The following is a 15,984-nucleotide window of genomic DNA, read 5'->3' as shown; positions in this document are numbered from 1 at the left end:
TGTGGAGAGAACAGACAATTTATCAAAGCAGGTGTTCTCCTGTTCTCTCAGATGCCAACTGACCTCCTGAGTGTTTCCAGCATTTTCTGCTTTTGTTTCAGAAGCTGTTTGGAAGGGTTTTCTTTCCTTTAACTTTCTCCCTTTCTCTGCTAGAGGCTCTACATAGGGTAGGAAATGCTCCAGTATGTGACCGGTCATTGTTGCAGGCTATTCAACTTTGGAGTGCAGGCAGGCAAGCAAGTTGAGCCTAATTCTTTTCCGTCCCAACATACACACTTAGCCAGCACTGGATAGAAATCAAGAGGGGGATCCTTCCCTAATCGTGAGCATTGAGGCCAACTGTAGGACCGCTACTGTCATCCCTAACTCGGCCCAAAAGAAGATCAATCTATATAGCTTAGCCGCTCTTCCCATAACCAGCTGGAATTCAGTGATAATAGTTTTAAGATCAAAAATGTGAAAACGTTATTGAAAAACGTTGTACTACAGAAGATAGCACTTGCTGCATAACAACAAGTCTCTCGTAGTGACCATGTGATGTTCTTGCAGCCAAGTTTTTAAAGCACACTATACCAGGAACTCAGTTCTCTCGAATCCGTCTCTACATGGCAGCGGCTCCCCCATTTAAACATTAACTATCTGCAGGAACTCATTTACACTGCTCTTAAATCAGTTAGAGACAACCTTTATTCTACTGAATTGCCTCATTTTGTGCTTTAGCGCTAATGGCCAGAGGCAGCCTGAGAGAAGACATTTAATATACAACTTCCTCCTGTTGATGTCAGTGATATCATGAATAGGAATAACAGGCTGAGGGCAATACTTGGCATTTATGATGTCACTTGAGGAGAGATTCTGTCTTAAATGTTTACTCCCATTCTTTCTCTAATTAGCAGATCAACATCGCAATGACTAAGACACCAATAAGTGTTCGGAGCTTTCCCAGTACAACTTTAAGCACTCTGGTAGAATATATTTTCCCTTTAAGCTCTCTCTCCTACCATGCCCTAGGTTTGTTGCTCTTGAAAAATAGGTCAATAGTTGAGGTCCGAGCTTCAATGGAAATACCCATTTTAGGAAGATAGTGATTGTCGATCACATAGGTTAGATCAAAACCCTAGAGTTCCTGGGTACCAGACAACTCTATCTTTATGCTCAAATGATTTTTAATGACCTAACCTAGGTCAATATTTGTGATGAACATATTTCAGAACCTATAACTTACTGTCAAAGGCACTGCTTAATTTGCCTTTTAAGCAGTTATTGGGCAGCTTAGATTGAATCATTTTAGTTCAAAATTGCATTTGCAGAACAGACAGTAGGTGGGAAATTCTGCAGACCCCTTTGCAGGGGCAGAAGTGCAGAGCAGCAGGACTTGCATCAGGCATTGTGCTTTGCCAGTGGCCCTGCCCTGAATCTCAGGGATGGGGGTCATTTGAATACTAGGGGCAGGCGCCTGCCCTTGTAGCGGCGCAACAGAGGTGCCTGCTCACTCAGAAGGCGGAGCGACACTCTGCTGCACCAAGAAGAGGCATCGGAGGCCTGAAACAGGCTGAAGTGGAAAGGAAAAAAATGTTTCCACACTTTCAACAGTAATCCATCCCTCTCGGATGGATTACCATTCCCATCTAAGCCGTAGGGGCCCCTTCCCTAGACCCAGAAGGACCTACAACTGCTTCTAGCCCAGGAATGCCCCAGACAGGGGCCCCAAAGTTGTCCTTGATGTTATAGAGTCTAGGGACTGAGAAGCACCCTCCACTCTGAGTGCAATTTAGAAGGAAGGGTAGGAAACTGGTGGATACGGATTCTGCCCCAAAATCCAGATCCTGCTGCAGTTCCGTCTCTCGGATGGGAAGTTTTAGCCTGGAGAGTGTAGGCCAGCACAAGAAGGGGGGGGGGGGGGGGGGGGGGGCGGCGCTGCATGCAGGCCCCAGCTGGATCTTCTGCCCTGGTACAGGAGATCCAGTGATAACATGTGCCAGTGGAAAGGCATTGAGGAAACTAGCAGTCCCTCCAAGTTAATGCGTAGTTCAGCTGGTTCCAATTGGAGAAAGTTTGTTAAGGAAAGGCTAAACGCTTCTAGAAAGTACAGAAGAGACACAAACCCACATAGTACCTTAATGGGACAGAAGTCTTCCCAGAAAATTGTTTGGCAACCTTTTTGTGTGGGGGGGGGAAGAAATAATGCCAGAAGAATCATGCACCATTTGTCTCACAGTGATGTCTTGCACATGTGGTGCAGTGATGTGTTCCAAGGTGATTGTGTCAGCATATATTTTGCATGTAAACAAAGGATAAATATTGGTTAAACACTTTTCATGAAGATGGCATCCCTTCATCAAAGTATTCGGGATTGAAGCTAATGAGAGGGACAAAGAAGAGGAAGGAGGAGGGAAGTGAACGGATTTGATGGTGGAAAGTAAAACGTGAGCTCTGGTAAGAATGTCGATCAGTCACTGGGAATGGGATTCGCATTGTACAGAGTGTGCCAGCGCTCAATCTTCTTATCCTTGTTCTTCAGGCACTCGTACCAGTGCTTCAAGCAGTCTCCTTTTGCATTAATGCCCATTATAATACTGCCTGTTACAGTGGAGAGAAAGAAAATGGTGTTATACAGAAATAACATCAGAAAAATGATCAAATAATAAAGACAATGGACAAGGGAATCAGGTTCTCCAATCACTGCAGTCAAGTCATTGGTATCCTAATTAAACTTAATTTATTTCTATCCAATACTGTGCCTCAAGAAATGACACTAACCCTGTCTATGTATAGTGCTACTCAACTGTGTGAATCTGTCTATATTCCAGTCCGTATATATCTGTGCGCTCTGTGATCTTACATACCTGTGATTCACCCAGATATGTAAGCTTTGAAAATAAGATTACTATTTATCAAAAAAGAATAAGTACTTTTTGCTCAATTCAGTATTTCCAAATCAAACTCTGGTTTAAGCTTCCTGATGATTTTTCGTATGTTTTACTATGTTAAAGGTGCTACATCAATGCAAGTTGTTGTTGTTGTAGCGAGTAAATGCACTCCCTGCTGTGGTGCAGACAGGAAAGTCCAGGCTTAATCCCTGGTCTACATGGGAGCTGATCTCAACCAGGTTGACAATAGGGCCATTAAACTGGTTTTCATACTCCTAGGTTTGGACTGAAAAAATGTTAACAGACGATTAATTAACAGGAAATAAAAAGAAACAGAAAATGCTGAAAATACAGAGCAGGTCAGTCACCATCTGGAAGTGTTTTCCTCTCCCCACCCACCTGAGCAGAATTAACTTTAAAAATGAACAGCAGCAATATTAAAGATATCAGCTGGATGTAGCTTAAAATCAAATCTAGGTCTAGTGCAAAATAACAACAGAAAATGCTGGAAAAACTCAGCAGGTCAGGCAACATCCGTGGAGAGAAATTTGAGTTGACGTTTCGGGTTGGACCCTTCTTCAAAACTGGAAAGAAAAGAAACTAGATCGGAGGCAGGGCTGCGATCGGACAAAAGAATAAAAGAAACAAAAGAAGTAAAAGAGATTAGAAGCTAGACGAGATAGTAATAGGCTGGAATTAGGTGTAAAGTGTACTGGCAGGGCAAAAGATAGCTGCCAGGTGTGAGAGAGAAACAAAAGGAAAGGGGGGGGGGGAAAGGAGTGGAACAATTACAAGAGAAAATGAAATGGGGGCCGAGCTTATGATCTGAAATTGTTGAACTCGATATTGAGACCGGAAGGCTGCAGAGTGCCTAATCGGAAGATGAGGTGCTGTTCCTCGAGTTTACGTTGAGCTTCCGTGGAACAGTACAAGAGGCCAAGGACGGTGAGGTCCGAGTGGGAATGGAGCGGTGAATTGAAATGACAGGCGACCGGAAGCTCGGGGTCACCCTTACGGACTGAACGGAGGTGTTCCGCAAAGCGGTCACCCAATCTGCGTTTGGTCTCCCCAATGTAGAGGAGACCGCATCGTGAGCAGCGAATACAGTATACTAGATTGCGAGAAGTATAAGTAAATCGCTGTTTCACCTGGAAGGGGTGTTCGTGGTCCACCTCTGTTCAGTCCGTAAGGGTGACCCCGAGCTTCCGGTCGCCTGTCATTTTAATTCACCGCTCCATTCCCACTCGGACCTCACCGTCCTTGGCCTCTTGTATTGTTCCACGGAAGCTCAACGTAAACTCGAGGAACAGCACCTCATCTTCCGATTAGGCAGTCAGCAGCCTTCCGGACTCAATATCGAGTTCAACAATTTCAGATCATAAGCTCGGCCCCCATTTCATTTTCTCTTGTAATTGTTCCACTCCTTTCCCCCCCCCCCCCCCCTTTCCTTTTGTTTCTCTCTCACACCTGGCAGCTATCTTTTGCCCTGCCAGTACACTTTACACCTAATCCCAGCCTATTACTATCTCGTCTAGCTTCTAATCTCTTTTACTTCTTTTGTTTCTTTTATTCTTTTGTCCGATCGCAGCCCTGCCTCCGATCTAGTTTCTTTTCTTTCCAGTTTTGAAGAAGGGTCCAACCCGAAACGTCAACTCAAATTTCTCTCCACGGATGTTGCCTGACCTGCTGAGTTTTTCCAGCATTTTCTGTTGTTATTTCGGATTTCCAACATCTGCAGTATTTTGCTATCGTACTAGGTCTAGTGCAGCCTGCTGCAATAGAAAAATCTGGTCTGAATGACTTGGGTCTGACACCTAAATTGCGCTCCACCTGACGGGACCGGGACTATTCTTTATTTGTAGGGTCAGCTCCTTATAATGGCTCCAATACTACCCCAGTGCAGGAATGTCCCTTGGAAATGGGTTGCAGCTGGAGGTAGGAGTGGAAACTGTACCTGTTTTGGTGGGAGGGGAAAATAAATAGTGCAAGAAGAATCATGCGCCTGTAATCGCCGCCAGCTTCAAGGCTGTCTTTCACTGTTCAAAAGCAGCAGCCAGGTGTGCTCCAGCCCTGATGCTTGACCCGCTATCCCTTTCTGGAGCCTCCGACAATTTGCTGCCAGCCCCATTCTCAGATCCTCCAATCCGAGGGGGCTAGGTGCAAGCACTAAGGTCCATTTCCCATGGGTGCCACTGCCAAGCAGAGATCCAGAAAATGGGGCGGGATGTGTGCTGACATCACTCCCTTGTCATTACCATCTGATTTACACATTTCTGCCTATTCCAGGCAAAAGCTCCATCCCCCCCACCCTCCCCAAAGAAACTCGTAGAAGTGCACACGAAACAGAGAGAGCTCGGAGACCAAGCATTATGGGGTTCTGCCCCTTTTTCCTCTGACATTGCACCCAGGCAATAAGCATACTCTGGGCACAAATCAGAGGAAAACCATATCTCACCCAAGCTGCCTGTCTATTTCAATTAATCTGTATGTATTTGGAGAATTCTTTACCAAGAGTTCCTCCTGAGATTTAGTGGGGGACATGATTCTCGTAATGGAAACAGATCTTTAATAGTTATAATAGGCTTAACATTCTGAAAGGCTAGGACTAATCTGCTTAAGGAGTTTCCATGATTTAAGCAACACCACTTGTTCAATTAAAGCCTCACTAGATTAAACAGAGATGGATGAACAGTTGAATCTTGTGTGGCCTGAATTCAATGACAGCATCTTAAAGGTTGAACGACAGTGCCTGAAAAGATAAATGATCAGCTTGAGTTTAACTGTCTGAGTTAATGGGCTGGATTTTGATTCAGGGGCAGGCTGGGGTCGTGTAATCCGCATTTCGTGTTATCCACCCGAATCTAAATCGATGTGGGAGATTGATGCGATTTTAACTTAATTGGCCAATTGAGTTCCAACGTGTGGGAACCCATGGCAAATGAGTTTTTCCAGTCTGAAAGTCGCCTCCGATGACATCATCATTGCTGCTGCATTCAAGGTCTGCAACGAGCCTTGCTTCTTCTGCAGACTGCCAACCTTTTGGCCATTCATGCTAGAGGGACCTGGAGGCAGAATGACCATCGAGAGACCTAGGCCTGCTCCCAGGTTTGACGACATTGCCCTGCAGGCTTTAGTTGAGGGAGCAAGAGCTCATAAAGAGGTGCTCTTCCCTTCTTCGGGGAGGACGAAGCCTCCCCAGCAGACCAAGGCTGTGTGGATCAGGTGGCAGAGGAGGTCAACTCATTATCAGTAACCCGCAGAACCTGGATTCAGTGCAGGAAGAGATTTCATGACCTTCTGTGCACTGGAAAAGTGAATATGAATTTCCCATCACCCTCAATCTGATCCCCATTGCCTTTCCTCACCAGCACTCAGCTTTAGCAATCTCTTCCTCCACATCCCACTTGACACTGACAACCATGCACCCTTACCCATTCCCTTTCTCTCTATGGTCATATTAACCTAACTATTCGATTGTGCCGCCCTCACACTCCCTATCACTGTGATGCTATGAAAACAACTGACAACACACAGGGAGGGCCCTTGGTCTTGCCACCTCGCTCCATCTTTGTCTCCTTCTAAGTATCTATGCTATGGAATCTCTACACTCACTCCTTCATTCTCACTCAACCTCCACTTGTCTCCCTCATTGCAGGAAAAGAGAGCTCACAATAAGCGAGACGGAGCGAGGACAGGAGGAGGGCCACCCTCAGTAGCCCACCTCACCCTCTGGGAAGAGGCGGTCCTGGAGATCGTAGAAGTGGAGGAAGATGCGCAAGTGGGGGACGGACAGATGGGTGCATCACAGCAAGCTGGTGACAGAATAGTTTTCCATCTCTCTCATTGACATTGCATAAGTCGCTGATAATGATTCTGAAGCTCTAACAGATGGACTTATGATCATCTGCAATATGCAGTGTGCATGTAACCTTGGCATCACATCTCTGACTCTTTCCTTTACTCCTCCACAGGACCATCACAAGCGCCCGTCCCCACTAGCCAGGAGGAAGAGCCTGAGCATCCAGGCTCCTCAGAGGAAGCTGCAACCTCTGAGGGCGCAGCGTCAGCAGAATTCAGCGCACCCAGCACTAGCGCAGATACTCACACCTTGGTGGGACTTTCGGGACATAGAGTAGTGTTGTCACCTGATGTATCACAGCTCACAAGTGAGCATCAGCAGATTGTGGAGACAGGGACAGCAGTGGAGAGTCCTAGTCGGAGGGCGCAGGACTCTGCCAGCTCGGCTCAGCTGCATGTCGACCCTCTGCCTCTGGGTCCATCCATAAGATCAGCGGTGCTGGAACTCCAGGAACAGATGCAGGAGTCTCTGGCAGGTTTTGTCTCCAGGGTCGCTGCGAGTGTGGAGCAAATGGGAGGAGTCCATTGCGAACATGAGCAGAGCCTTTGTGGAGTCATTGGTGCATGAACGCATCACCATGGAAAGATTGGCAACCTCCATGGAGGTGATAAGTCGCCAGAGTGCAGAAAACATGGTGAGTGTTCAGAATAGAATGACATCTCTGGAGGAGCGATGGTCATCTATTGAACAGAGAAACCAGACCTTCATGGAAGTCCTTCTGAGTAGGACTGCCAGTGCAGATACGGGTCCCCATGGCCACCCTGATGTGTAGCAAGGTGCTCTGAAGCCACTTGCAAGCGCTGAGGGGAACCTGACCCATGAGAGGGAAGTTGGTGGCAGACATCAAGGAAGTGAGGGCTCTTCTCCAAGCGCTCACACTTCCATGCCACTGCAGAGCCCTCGGTCAGAACCCCAGCAGAGTCCACACCCAACTGAGATCAACGTCTCAACCCCTGCACAGCCGCAGGAGCAGCAGACTGTTGACGAGCCCTCACAGGTTCGCAACCCTAGAGGACGCCCGCCAAAGGTGTCGAGACAGGAGCAGCAGGAAAGTGAGCAAGGGGCCTTCACATTTGCTGAAGCCACAGGGGAAGCACCACGTAGGAGCACGCGTAAGAGAAAGATACTGCACAAATAGTCACAAGGGTAGTCACTTGGGTGAAATTTGATGTTTTATGTGAAAAAGCCATCAGATGAATAATGTAAATAAAAATCTGATGGCTACTGCAGTAGTTGTGGCGTGTGTCATTTCGCGAATGGGACTTTCACATTGAGGGCTTAGGATTACTTGCAATTGTCAGTATGGTGGTCAAATTGCTAGGAATCCACTGGTTCTTGGCCATTGTCGATGCTCAGGTAAGAAGCTGCGAGGCAAAAGTGCTTGATTGGCTAGGCTAAGCAAATCTGGCCAAGATGAGTGTGTTCCTTGCATCCCGGGCAGCAATATTCTCGCGTACTGCTGCCGCTGGTTGATGGGCCTCTGCAAGATGTTCGTTTTCACTCTTCTCCTCCTCCTCATCTGAGGAGGATATGTGAGGAGCCACTTGGTCCTCAGGAATCTGCAAGCCATGACGCTGTGCCATGTTGTGAAGTGCACAGCAAACCACGACGATTCTGGAGACCCTGGCTGCTGAGTACTGCAGGGCTCTACCTGATCTATCCAGGCATCTGAAGCGCATCTTCAGCATGCCGATGGTTTGCTCGATTATGGCCCTGGTGGACATGTGGCTGGAGTTGTGGCTCTCCTCAGCTTCGTTGGATGGGCTCCTCAACGGCGTCATTAGCCATATCTTCGGGGGATAGCCCTTGTCTCCAAGTAGCCATCCGTTAAGTTGGTCTGGCGGACTGAATAGCGGAGGCACACTAGACTGGCGCAGTGTGAAGGAGTCATGGCAACTGCCAGGGTATTTGGCACAAACATGCAAAATTTCCTTCTTGGGGTCACACACCAGCTGAACGTTAAGGGAGTGGAAGCCCTTGTGGTTGACAAAAATACCTGGATTGCGATGGGGTGCCTTAAGGGCCACATGTGTGCACTCAACGATGCCCTGCACCCTTGGAAAGCCTGCCAGATTAGCTAATCCAACCGCACGCGCCCTGACACTTGCTTAATCCGTGGTGAAATGGATGTGATTGTGCGCAATGGCAAAGAGGGCAATGGTTACCTGCGTGATGCAAGTGTGTGCGGCCGCCTGGGAGATGCCGCTGATGTCTGCTGCTGATCCCTGGAATGAGCCGGAGGCAAAAAAGTTGAGTGCGGTGGTGACTTTGACAGCCACTGGTAAGGGTTGTCCACCTGGTCCTCTGGGCTGCAGGTCTTGTTGCAGCATTGCGCAGATGTCACCCAATACCTCTCGCGAAAGTCGGAGCCGCCTTTGGCACTGCTGCTCATACATGTTGAGGTAGCTGACCCTGTGTCTGTAGATCCTGTTTGGGGGGCATCTCCTGCGCCGATGGGCTTCCATGCACTGGGCCCTTCTGGCCTGTGCAGCTTCAGGTGGGTGAGCAGCAGCTTGGCGCTCCTGCTGATACTTCTGCTGTTGGTGCTGCTGTTGTTCCTGGTTCTGTTGGTGCCGCGGCTGGTCTTCGTCCTCATCTAATGTCCAGAAAGGAAGGAAATAAATGCCTCCCATGCTTCTGGTATATGCCTCAGTTGAGGAAGTGCTCAGTGAAGGTGGCAAGAGGGGTTTCCCAGGAGGTCACACTGGAGCTGGGTGTCAGGCTCCAAACTTTCACAGCTGTGGTTATGCTTTCTAAAAGTTCCCCCAGACCTGAGACAACAAAGTCCTGCCACCTGCAAATGATGGCTGATCAAATCTTCTATTTAATGGTTGACCTGCAGCTGATAGTCAGCAATCCAATTGTGCTCCCGCCAGGTTTCACCGTCATGTTTCAGAACAGGCGTGCTTTACATGGGAAAAGGGTTAAAATCGCAAAGGCCTTTCAAAATGGCATTATAGAGGCAATTTAGTGCTTGTTAAGGGCCTTAATGGCCTATCCCGCCTCTTGGAGGCGGGACGGAGACGGGGCCATTAGACACGAATTAATGAAAATTGCATGGAGGCGGGGTTGGGCGGGCCCGCCCGCCAGTTTTTGCAATTTTAACCCCCCACACGCCTCCAATCCCGCCTCCACAGCCCAATGAAAATCCTACCCAATGACTTTGGCACAATTTTGCTGGGAACGCTGGTGTTAATGTCATTGTTCCACCCCCGGATTGTTGTGGATATAGGCAATTGCTAAGTTTCTGTCTTCCATCTGCCTCAGTGCCAATGGTAGGAAACCACTGCTGAGGGGGATGGGGCCTGGACCAGTTATTAGCTGTTTCCTACATTTCTTGCTGGATTTTCCCAGTAGGTGTCATTCACATTCTGTTCTTTTCCCATTCATTGTGGTGGAACGTTTGACATTTTTACCTTTCCTGTCTCTGTCTTTCAAACACTTGCAAATCTACGCCCCGTCACCCCGTCACCCCGTCCCATTTGACATAAACCTTCACGTAGTGCACAGACTTTACACTTCATTCTGGCATTTTAAAATCTGTTACATATTTTAAACACAATAGCTGCCTCATTGTGAAAGTAGTTAGTAAATTTGAGCTTTTAACCGCCGTCTGTTTTTTTTTGGTTATCTTTGTTTTCTTGGATGGAGCCTTACTTGACCTTGGCAATCCTATAAAAGGGACGTCTCCCGCCTAACCATGCCAGTTCTGATAAAGTTCCACACCTTCAGATACTAAGACCCACTATGCATTTTGGTAGTTTTGGATTTCCAGCTTTTGCCGTTTTCTTTCTGCCTTTAACATTCCATCCTGTGGTTTTCATCCCTTTGTTTTTATCCCTTTGTTTTTGTGCACTGCATTCCATATTTTGTGACCAATGCAGTCAGCTCAGCGATGAAGACAGAAAAAACAGACCGTGAATGAACTATGAACATGTGGTATAAGGAAGGGCAAGTAATGAATGACGTGTAGAATATATCTGAGATTACAAGATACAGTAGTGACATAGGCATATCCATCTAAATTCAACCATCAAACAAGATCCTAAAATCACCCAGACCGCCAGTACTACCAATCCAACACATGATTTTTCTTCTCCTTTTCATTGGGTGCCAATGCCTAGGAGATAAAGGTACATGGAAGCTGAGATCATCTATGCCACCACTCAAGAATTCTTCTCTCATGGTCTCTGCTTTAGATATTGCAGTTGCTCGTGGCGCCCTCACTTAGACAACACTGCAGCTTTACATGGTGGAAAAGTCAGTGTTTGCTTTCCTGCACTGGCGAAAAACCAATGAGCATTTCTCAGAAGTGGATTTCCCATCAGGAGTGAATGTGGTACCCAGGGGATAGCTACACCCAGAGAGGAATGTTAGTCTTGCCCGGAGTTAGATGCAAGTTCCTGTTTGGTAAAATCATCAGCAGTGGGGGTTCTCCCTCACCCTGGTCTGTCTGAGGAATGCCAGACAGAAGAGGAGGTAGTTACAAGGAGGGAGGGTTTGGGCCTACAGCGACCTGTCACTGAGTGCTCTGGAAGGGGGAGTCAGTCTCACAGCAGGCATGCCTTTTAGTTAAAGCTCTTTACATGAGGACCTAGATTAAGTAGAGTACTGCGTGCAGTTCTAGTCACCACATTACAGGAAAGATGTGATTGCACTAGAGAAGGTGCAGAGGAGATTTACAAGGACGTTGCCTGGAGTGGAGAATTTTAGCTACAAGGAAAGATTGGATAGGCTGGGTTTGTTTTCTTTGGAACAGAGGAGGCTGAGGGGAGATCTAATTGAGGTGTGTAAAATTATGAGGGGCCGAGATAGAGTGGATAGCAAAGACCTATTTCCCTTAGTAGAGGGGTCAACAACCAGGGGGCATAGATTTAAAGTAATTGGTAGGAGGTTTAGAGGGGATTTGAGGGGAAATTTCTTCATTGAGAGGGTAGTTGGGGTCTGGAACTCACTGCCTGAAAGGGTGGTAGAGGCAGAAACCCTCATCACATTTAAAAAGTGCTTGGATGTGCACTTGAAGTGCCATAACCTACAGGGCTACGGTCCAAGAGCTGGAAAGTGGGATTAGGCTGGATAGCTCTTTGTCGGCCGGCACGGACATGATGGGTCGAATGGCCTCCTTCCGTGCTGTAAATTTCTATGATTCTAAGCAGTTGTTGATGAGCAAATATGTTATGCAACATTGGACTTGGATGTTTAGAATGTCAAAGGTGGCTTGTGTGACATAGCTGCCTTGTGTGGGTCCCTCCACCCTGCTTGAAGAAAATGCCTCTCACATAGCATAAGGATGTTATAAGACTTAGAATGATAATCATAGAATGATACAGCACAGAAGGAGGCCATTCAGCCCATCGTGCCTGTGCTGGCTCTTTGAAGGAGCTATCCAATTAGTCCCACTCCCCCACCCCTGCAATTTTTCTCCTTTTAATGTAAGACGGTGTTTTATGGGTTAGCGCGGGGCCGCACGGCAGAGGCTGAAAGTAGCTATTCAGGAGGGAAGCTCCGGCCAGACTTGGGATGATAGTTGCTCTAAGGCAGTATTTTGTAGCCCAAGGACGTGCACTCATATGTAGGGTCCGGGCCTGCCATCATTGGGTTGCAGAGAGGCAAGTAGCTATTCCTGAAGCTTTGCATCACTAACTGGTAGAACCACCATTCAATGGGATATGGTGTGTATCCATACTGTGACAGGAGGATGGTAGCAATGACTCTCGCATCTTACGATGAGTAGTGCTGCTCATATTATCACTCATGAGGAGGTTCTGCTTCTGGTGTCCACCTGGCTAGGGCTCAAACCTGCACTTAGCAGCTGTCAAACGACCTCCTGGGGGTGTGGTGGAGTAAGTGGGGACTTACTTATGGAACCTGGAGGGACAGACTGCTCATTGGGGTCAGAATTCTTCCCACTCAGCTCCAGATCACTGTTCAAGTGAAGTCCCAGAGGGTAGGTGCTCCTAGCTGGACAAGAAGCATCAGGCTAATCACTGTTTTATGCTGGTAAGCTGCATGATTTATTTTGTGTTGAACTCCAGCTGTACTCTGTGCACAGTTAGGGGTTCCTAAGCCTCAACTCTGCCAATCTGCACCTAAGCCCGCTGGACTTAGATAAGCTGAATGTATCCCAACGAGGAACATAAGAAATAGGAGCAGGAGTAGGCCCCTCGAGCCTGCTCCACCATTCAATAAGATCATGGCTGAACTTCTACATCAACTCCACTTTCCCGATCCTATCCCTTGATTCCCTTAAAATCTATCAAACTCAGTCTTGAATATACTCGTCGACTGAGCATCCACAGCCCACTGGGGTAGAGAATTCCAAATATTCACAACCCTCAGAGTGAAGAAATTTCTCCTGACCTCAGTCCTAAATGGCCGACCCCTTATCCTGAGACTATGGGGGAGAAATTCGATATCGCCCATTTTGAGGCACGAATATCGGCTGGGTGCAAAGTTTAGCGCCCGGCGCAAATTATCGCCACCGACTGCAAAATTCGCCTCTCTCGCCCCTGGAGTTGATTGGAGCGCTAAATCAGGCGCTTCACATCTGTCTAAAGGCGCAAAGGCCAAGGAGCGAGGCGCTAACTCACAGCGCTGGCGAAGCTCATGTGATGTCAGTCAGCAGTGGAACACAGACACACTGGCACCGGCCAATTCTTAAAGGGGAGTTCTGATGAATGGTCATCGACCTGAAACGTTAACTCTGTTTCTCTCTTCACAGATGCTGCTTGACCTGCTGAGTTTCTCCAGCATTTTCTGTTTTTATCTTAAAGGGGAGGGTTTATCTTGGTCTCCATCTACATCCTGTTCATTGCAGCCTTGAGTCTCGGCCTGGAGAGACCTGTACATCAAATCTGCTGGAAAGAACAATGGAGAGACCCAGGGAAAGAGCTCAGAGTGCAGCCCCCACAGTCTCTTCTAAATAGATACAAGGAAGGGCAAATCAAAATGAACCTGCAAAGTGCTGCTCAGTACCCAAAACTCCTTCACACAGCGTTGAATCTCTCCAGAAGTCTCTCTCTCTCTCTCAGAATGCGTGGTGCAAAAATGTCACCAACAAAAAAAGGCAGGAAGCGGTCGCCTTTAAATAGCGCTCCCCCAGTCCCTTCCCGACTGCAAAACGCTCCCCTCAACCTGTCGTTGCTAGCGGCAGGCGGTAAGGCAGAGGGTGCCACTCAATTTCCAGTTTGGGGTGCTACCGGGGCGTTGCGCACTTGACTGACGTCACGATCTGCCGGCACAGGAGATCGTGACGGTAGTGTTTAGCGCCGCCGCAAAATGTCCGGTCAATTTCGCGAGAGGCGCAGATATCGCTGCACCCTGGCGCTAGTTGGTTTGCGCCCCACTTAGCGCCCTCTTAAGGCGCTAACGTGTGGCGCTACCAACTGAATTTTTCCCCCTATGACCCTTAGTTCTAGATACTTCAGCCAGGGGAAACAGCCTCTCAGCACCTTTCAATCCCTCTAAGAATTTTATACGTTTCAATGAGATCACCTCTCATTCTTCTAAACTCCAGAGAGTATATAGGATAGAGTGTGCCTGAGCATTTACAGTAAATGGAGATATGTTCGTCATAGCTGCAGAACCTTTAGAATGATCTTTCTTTATATAAGTAATCTTTCTTTATATAAGTAATACTGGCAATGCACTGACGTTATGGGAATGGCTGAAAGCGAAGTTCCTGGTAGCTTGCTTTGGAGACTCTTAAACATGGTGATGGGTTTTCAAATGCATCAGATACCTGACTGACCAAAAAACATTTAGTGGCATAGATGCCTGAACACAGGGGACCATATGGGCAGTAGTGAGAAAAACACTTCATTCTGGATGACTCATTTGGATTCCCAGTACACTTGTGCGACAAAATTGTCACGTGAGTAATACGTTGGTGGCACAGGGGGTTTGTCTTTTTTAATACAAGACCAATTAGTAACGGGTCTTAAGTGGAGCCTAATCTGATTACAGGAATAAGAGACAGCAGAGGCGCACTTACAGTAAATGGAGAGATGTTAGTCATAGCTGCAGAACTTTTAGAATGCTTTTTCTTTATATAAGTAATACTGGTGATGCCACTGAAGGTATGGAAATGGCTGAATGAGAAGTTCCTAAGTTGATCAGTGCGAGGGAGCTGAATTAAAGCAATCAATGCTAGGACCTCAGCTATTCACAATATATATTAATGATCTAGACGAGGGAACTAGATGTAATATCTCCAAGTTTGCAGACGACACAAAGCTGGGTGGGTGTGTGTGCTGTGAGGAGGATGCAGAGAAACTCCAGGATGATTTGGACAGGTTGGGTGATTGGGCAGATGCAGTATAATGTGGATAAATGCGAGGTTATCCACTTTGGTGGCAAAAACAGGAAGGTAGATTATTATCTGAACGGCAATAGATTGGGAAAAGGGGAAGTGCAACGAGACCTGGGTGTCCTTGTGCACCAGTCGCTGAAGGTAAGCATGCAGGTGCAGCAGGTGGTTAAGGCGGCAAATGGTATGTTGGACTTCATAGCGAGAGGATTCAAGTACAGGAGCAAGGATGTCTTGCTGCAGTTGTACAGGGCCTTGGTGAGACCACACCTTGAGTATTGTGTGCAGTTTTGGTCACCCTATCTGAGGAAGGATGTTCTTGCCATGGAGGGAGTGCAGCGAAGATTCACCAGACGGATACCTGGGATGGCAGGAATGACGTATGAAGAGAGATTGGGTCGATTAGGCTTATATTCACTAGAGCTTAGAAGAATGAGAGGATATCTCATTGAAACTTATAAAATTCTAACAGGACTAGACAGACTAGATGCAGGAAGGATGTTCCCGATGGCGGGGGAGTCCAGAACCAGAGGTCACAGTCTAAGGATAAGGGGTAAGCCATTTAGGACTGAGATGAGGAGGAATTTCTTCACCCAGAGAGTGGTGAACCTGTGGAATTCTCTACCACAGAAGGCAGTTGAGGCCAATTCATTAAATATATTCAAGAAGGAGTTGGATATATTTCTTAAGGCTAAAGGGATCAAGGGATAGGGAGAGAAAGCAGGGACAGGGTACTGAATTTGGATGATCAGCCATGATCTCATTAAATGGTGGAACAGGCTCGAGGGGCCGAATGGCCTACTCCTGCTCCTATCTTCTATGTTTCTAAATCACATGATTACAGAAGTACCCAAGTTTAACAACTGTAACTATACTCAATCGAGCTGCTTCAGACCAGCTAGCTCAGTAAGTTCTTCAAACCTGCTCAGCTGCATCGAACAGTAATA

At 47.3% G+C, this 15,984-nt stretch overlaps 1 protein-coding gene across 2 annotated transcripts in view; it reads right to left on the bottom strand.

The window, feature by feature from the left end:
• Window positions 1-1,903: 1,903 nt before the first annotated feature.
• LOC147103621 (rabphilin-3A-like) overlaps window positions 1,904-15,984 on the bottom strand; it is a 160,814-nt gene continuing 146,733 nt past the window's right edge. For both annotated transcript variants that reach the window (XM_085961366.1, XM_085961364.1), the window contains one exon: window positions 1,904-2,580. In XM_085961366.1, the coding sequence (XP_085817492.1) occupies window positions 2,450-2,580 (131 nt within the window). In that variant the 3' untranslated portion in view covers window positions 1,904-2,449. The remainder of the gene's footprint in view (window positions 2,581-15,984) is intronic.

The sequence above is a fragment of the Somniosus microcephalus genome, chromosome 19 (assembly GCF_052327205.1).
Source record: "Somniosus microcephalus isolate GS21.2 chromosome 19, FLI_Smic_1.0, whole genome shotgun sequence".
Lineage (NCBI taxonomy): Eukaryota > Metazoa > Chordata > Chondrichthyes > Squaliformes > Somniosidae > Somniosus > Somniosus microcephalus.
Note: the sequence above shows the minus strand (reverse complement) of the source record. Positions and strands in the feature narration are given on the sequence as shown.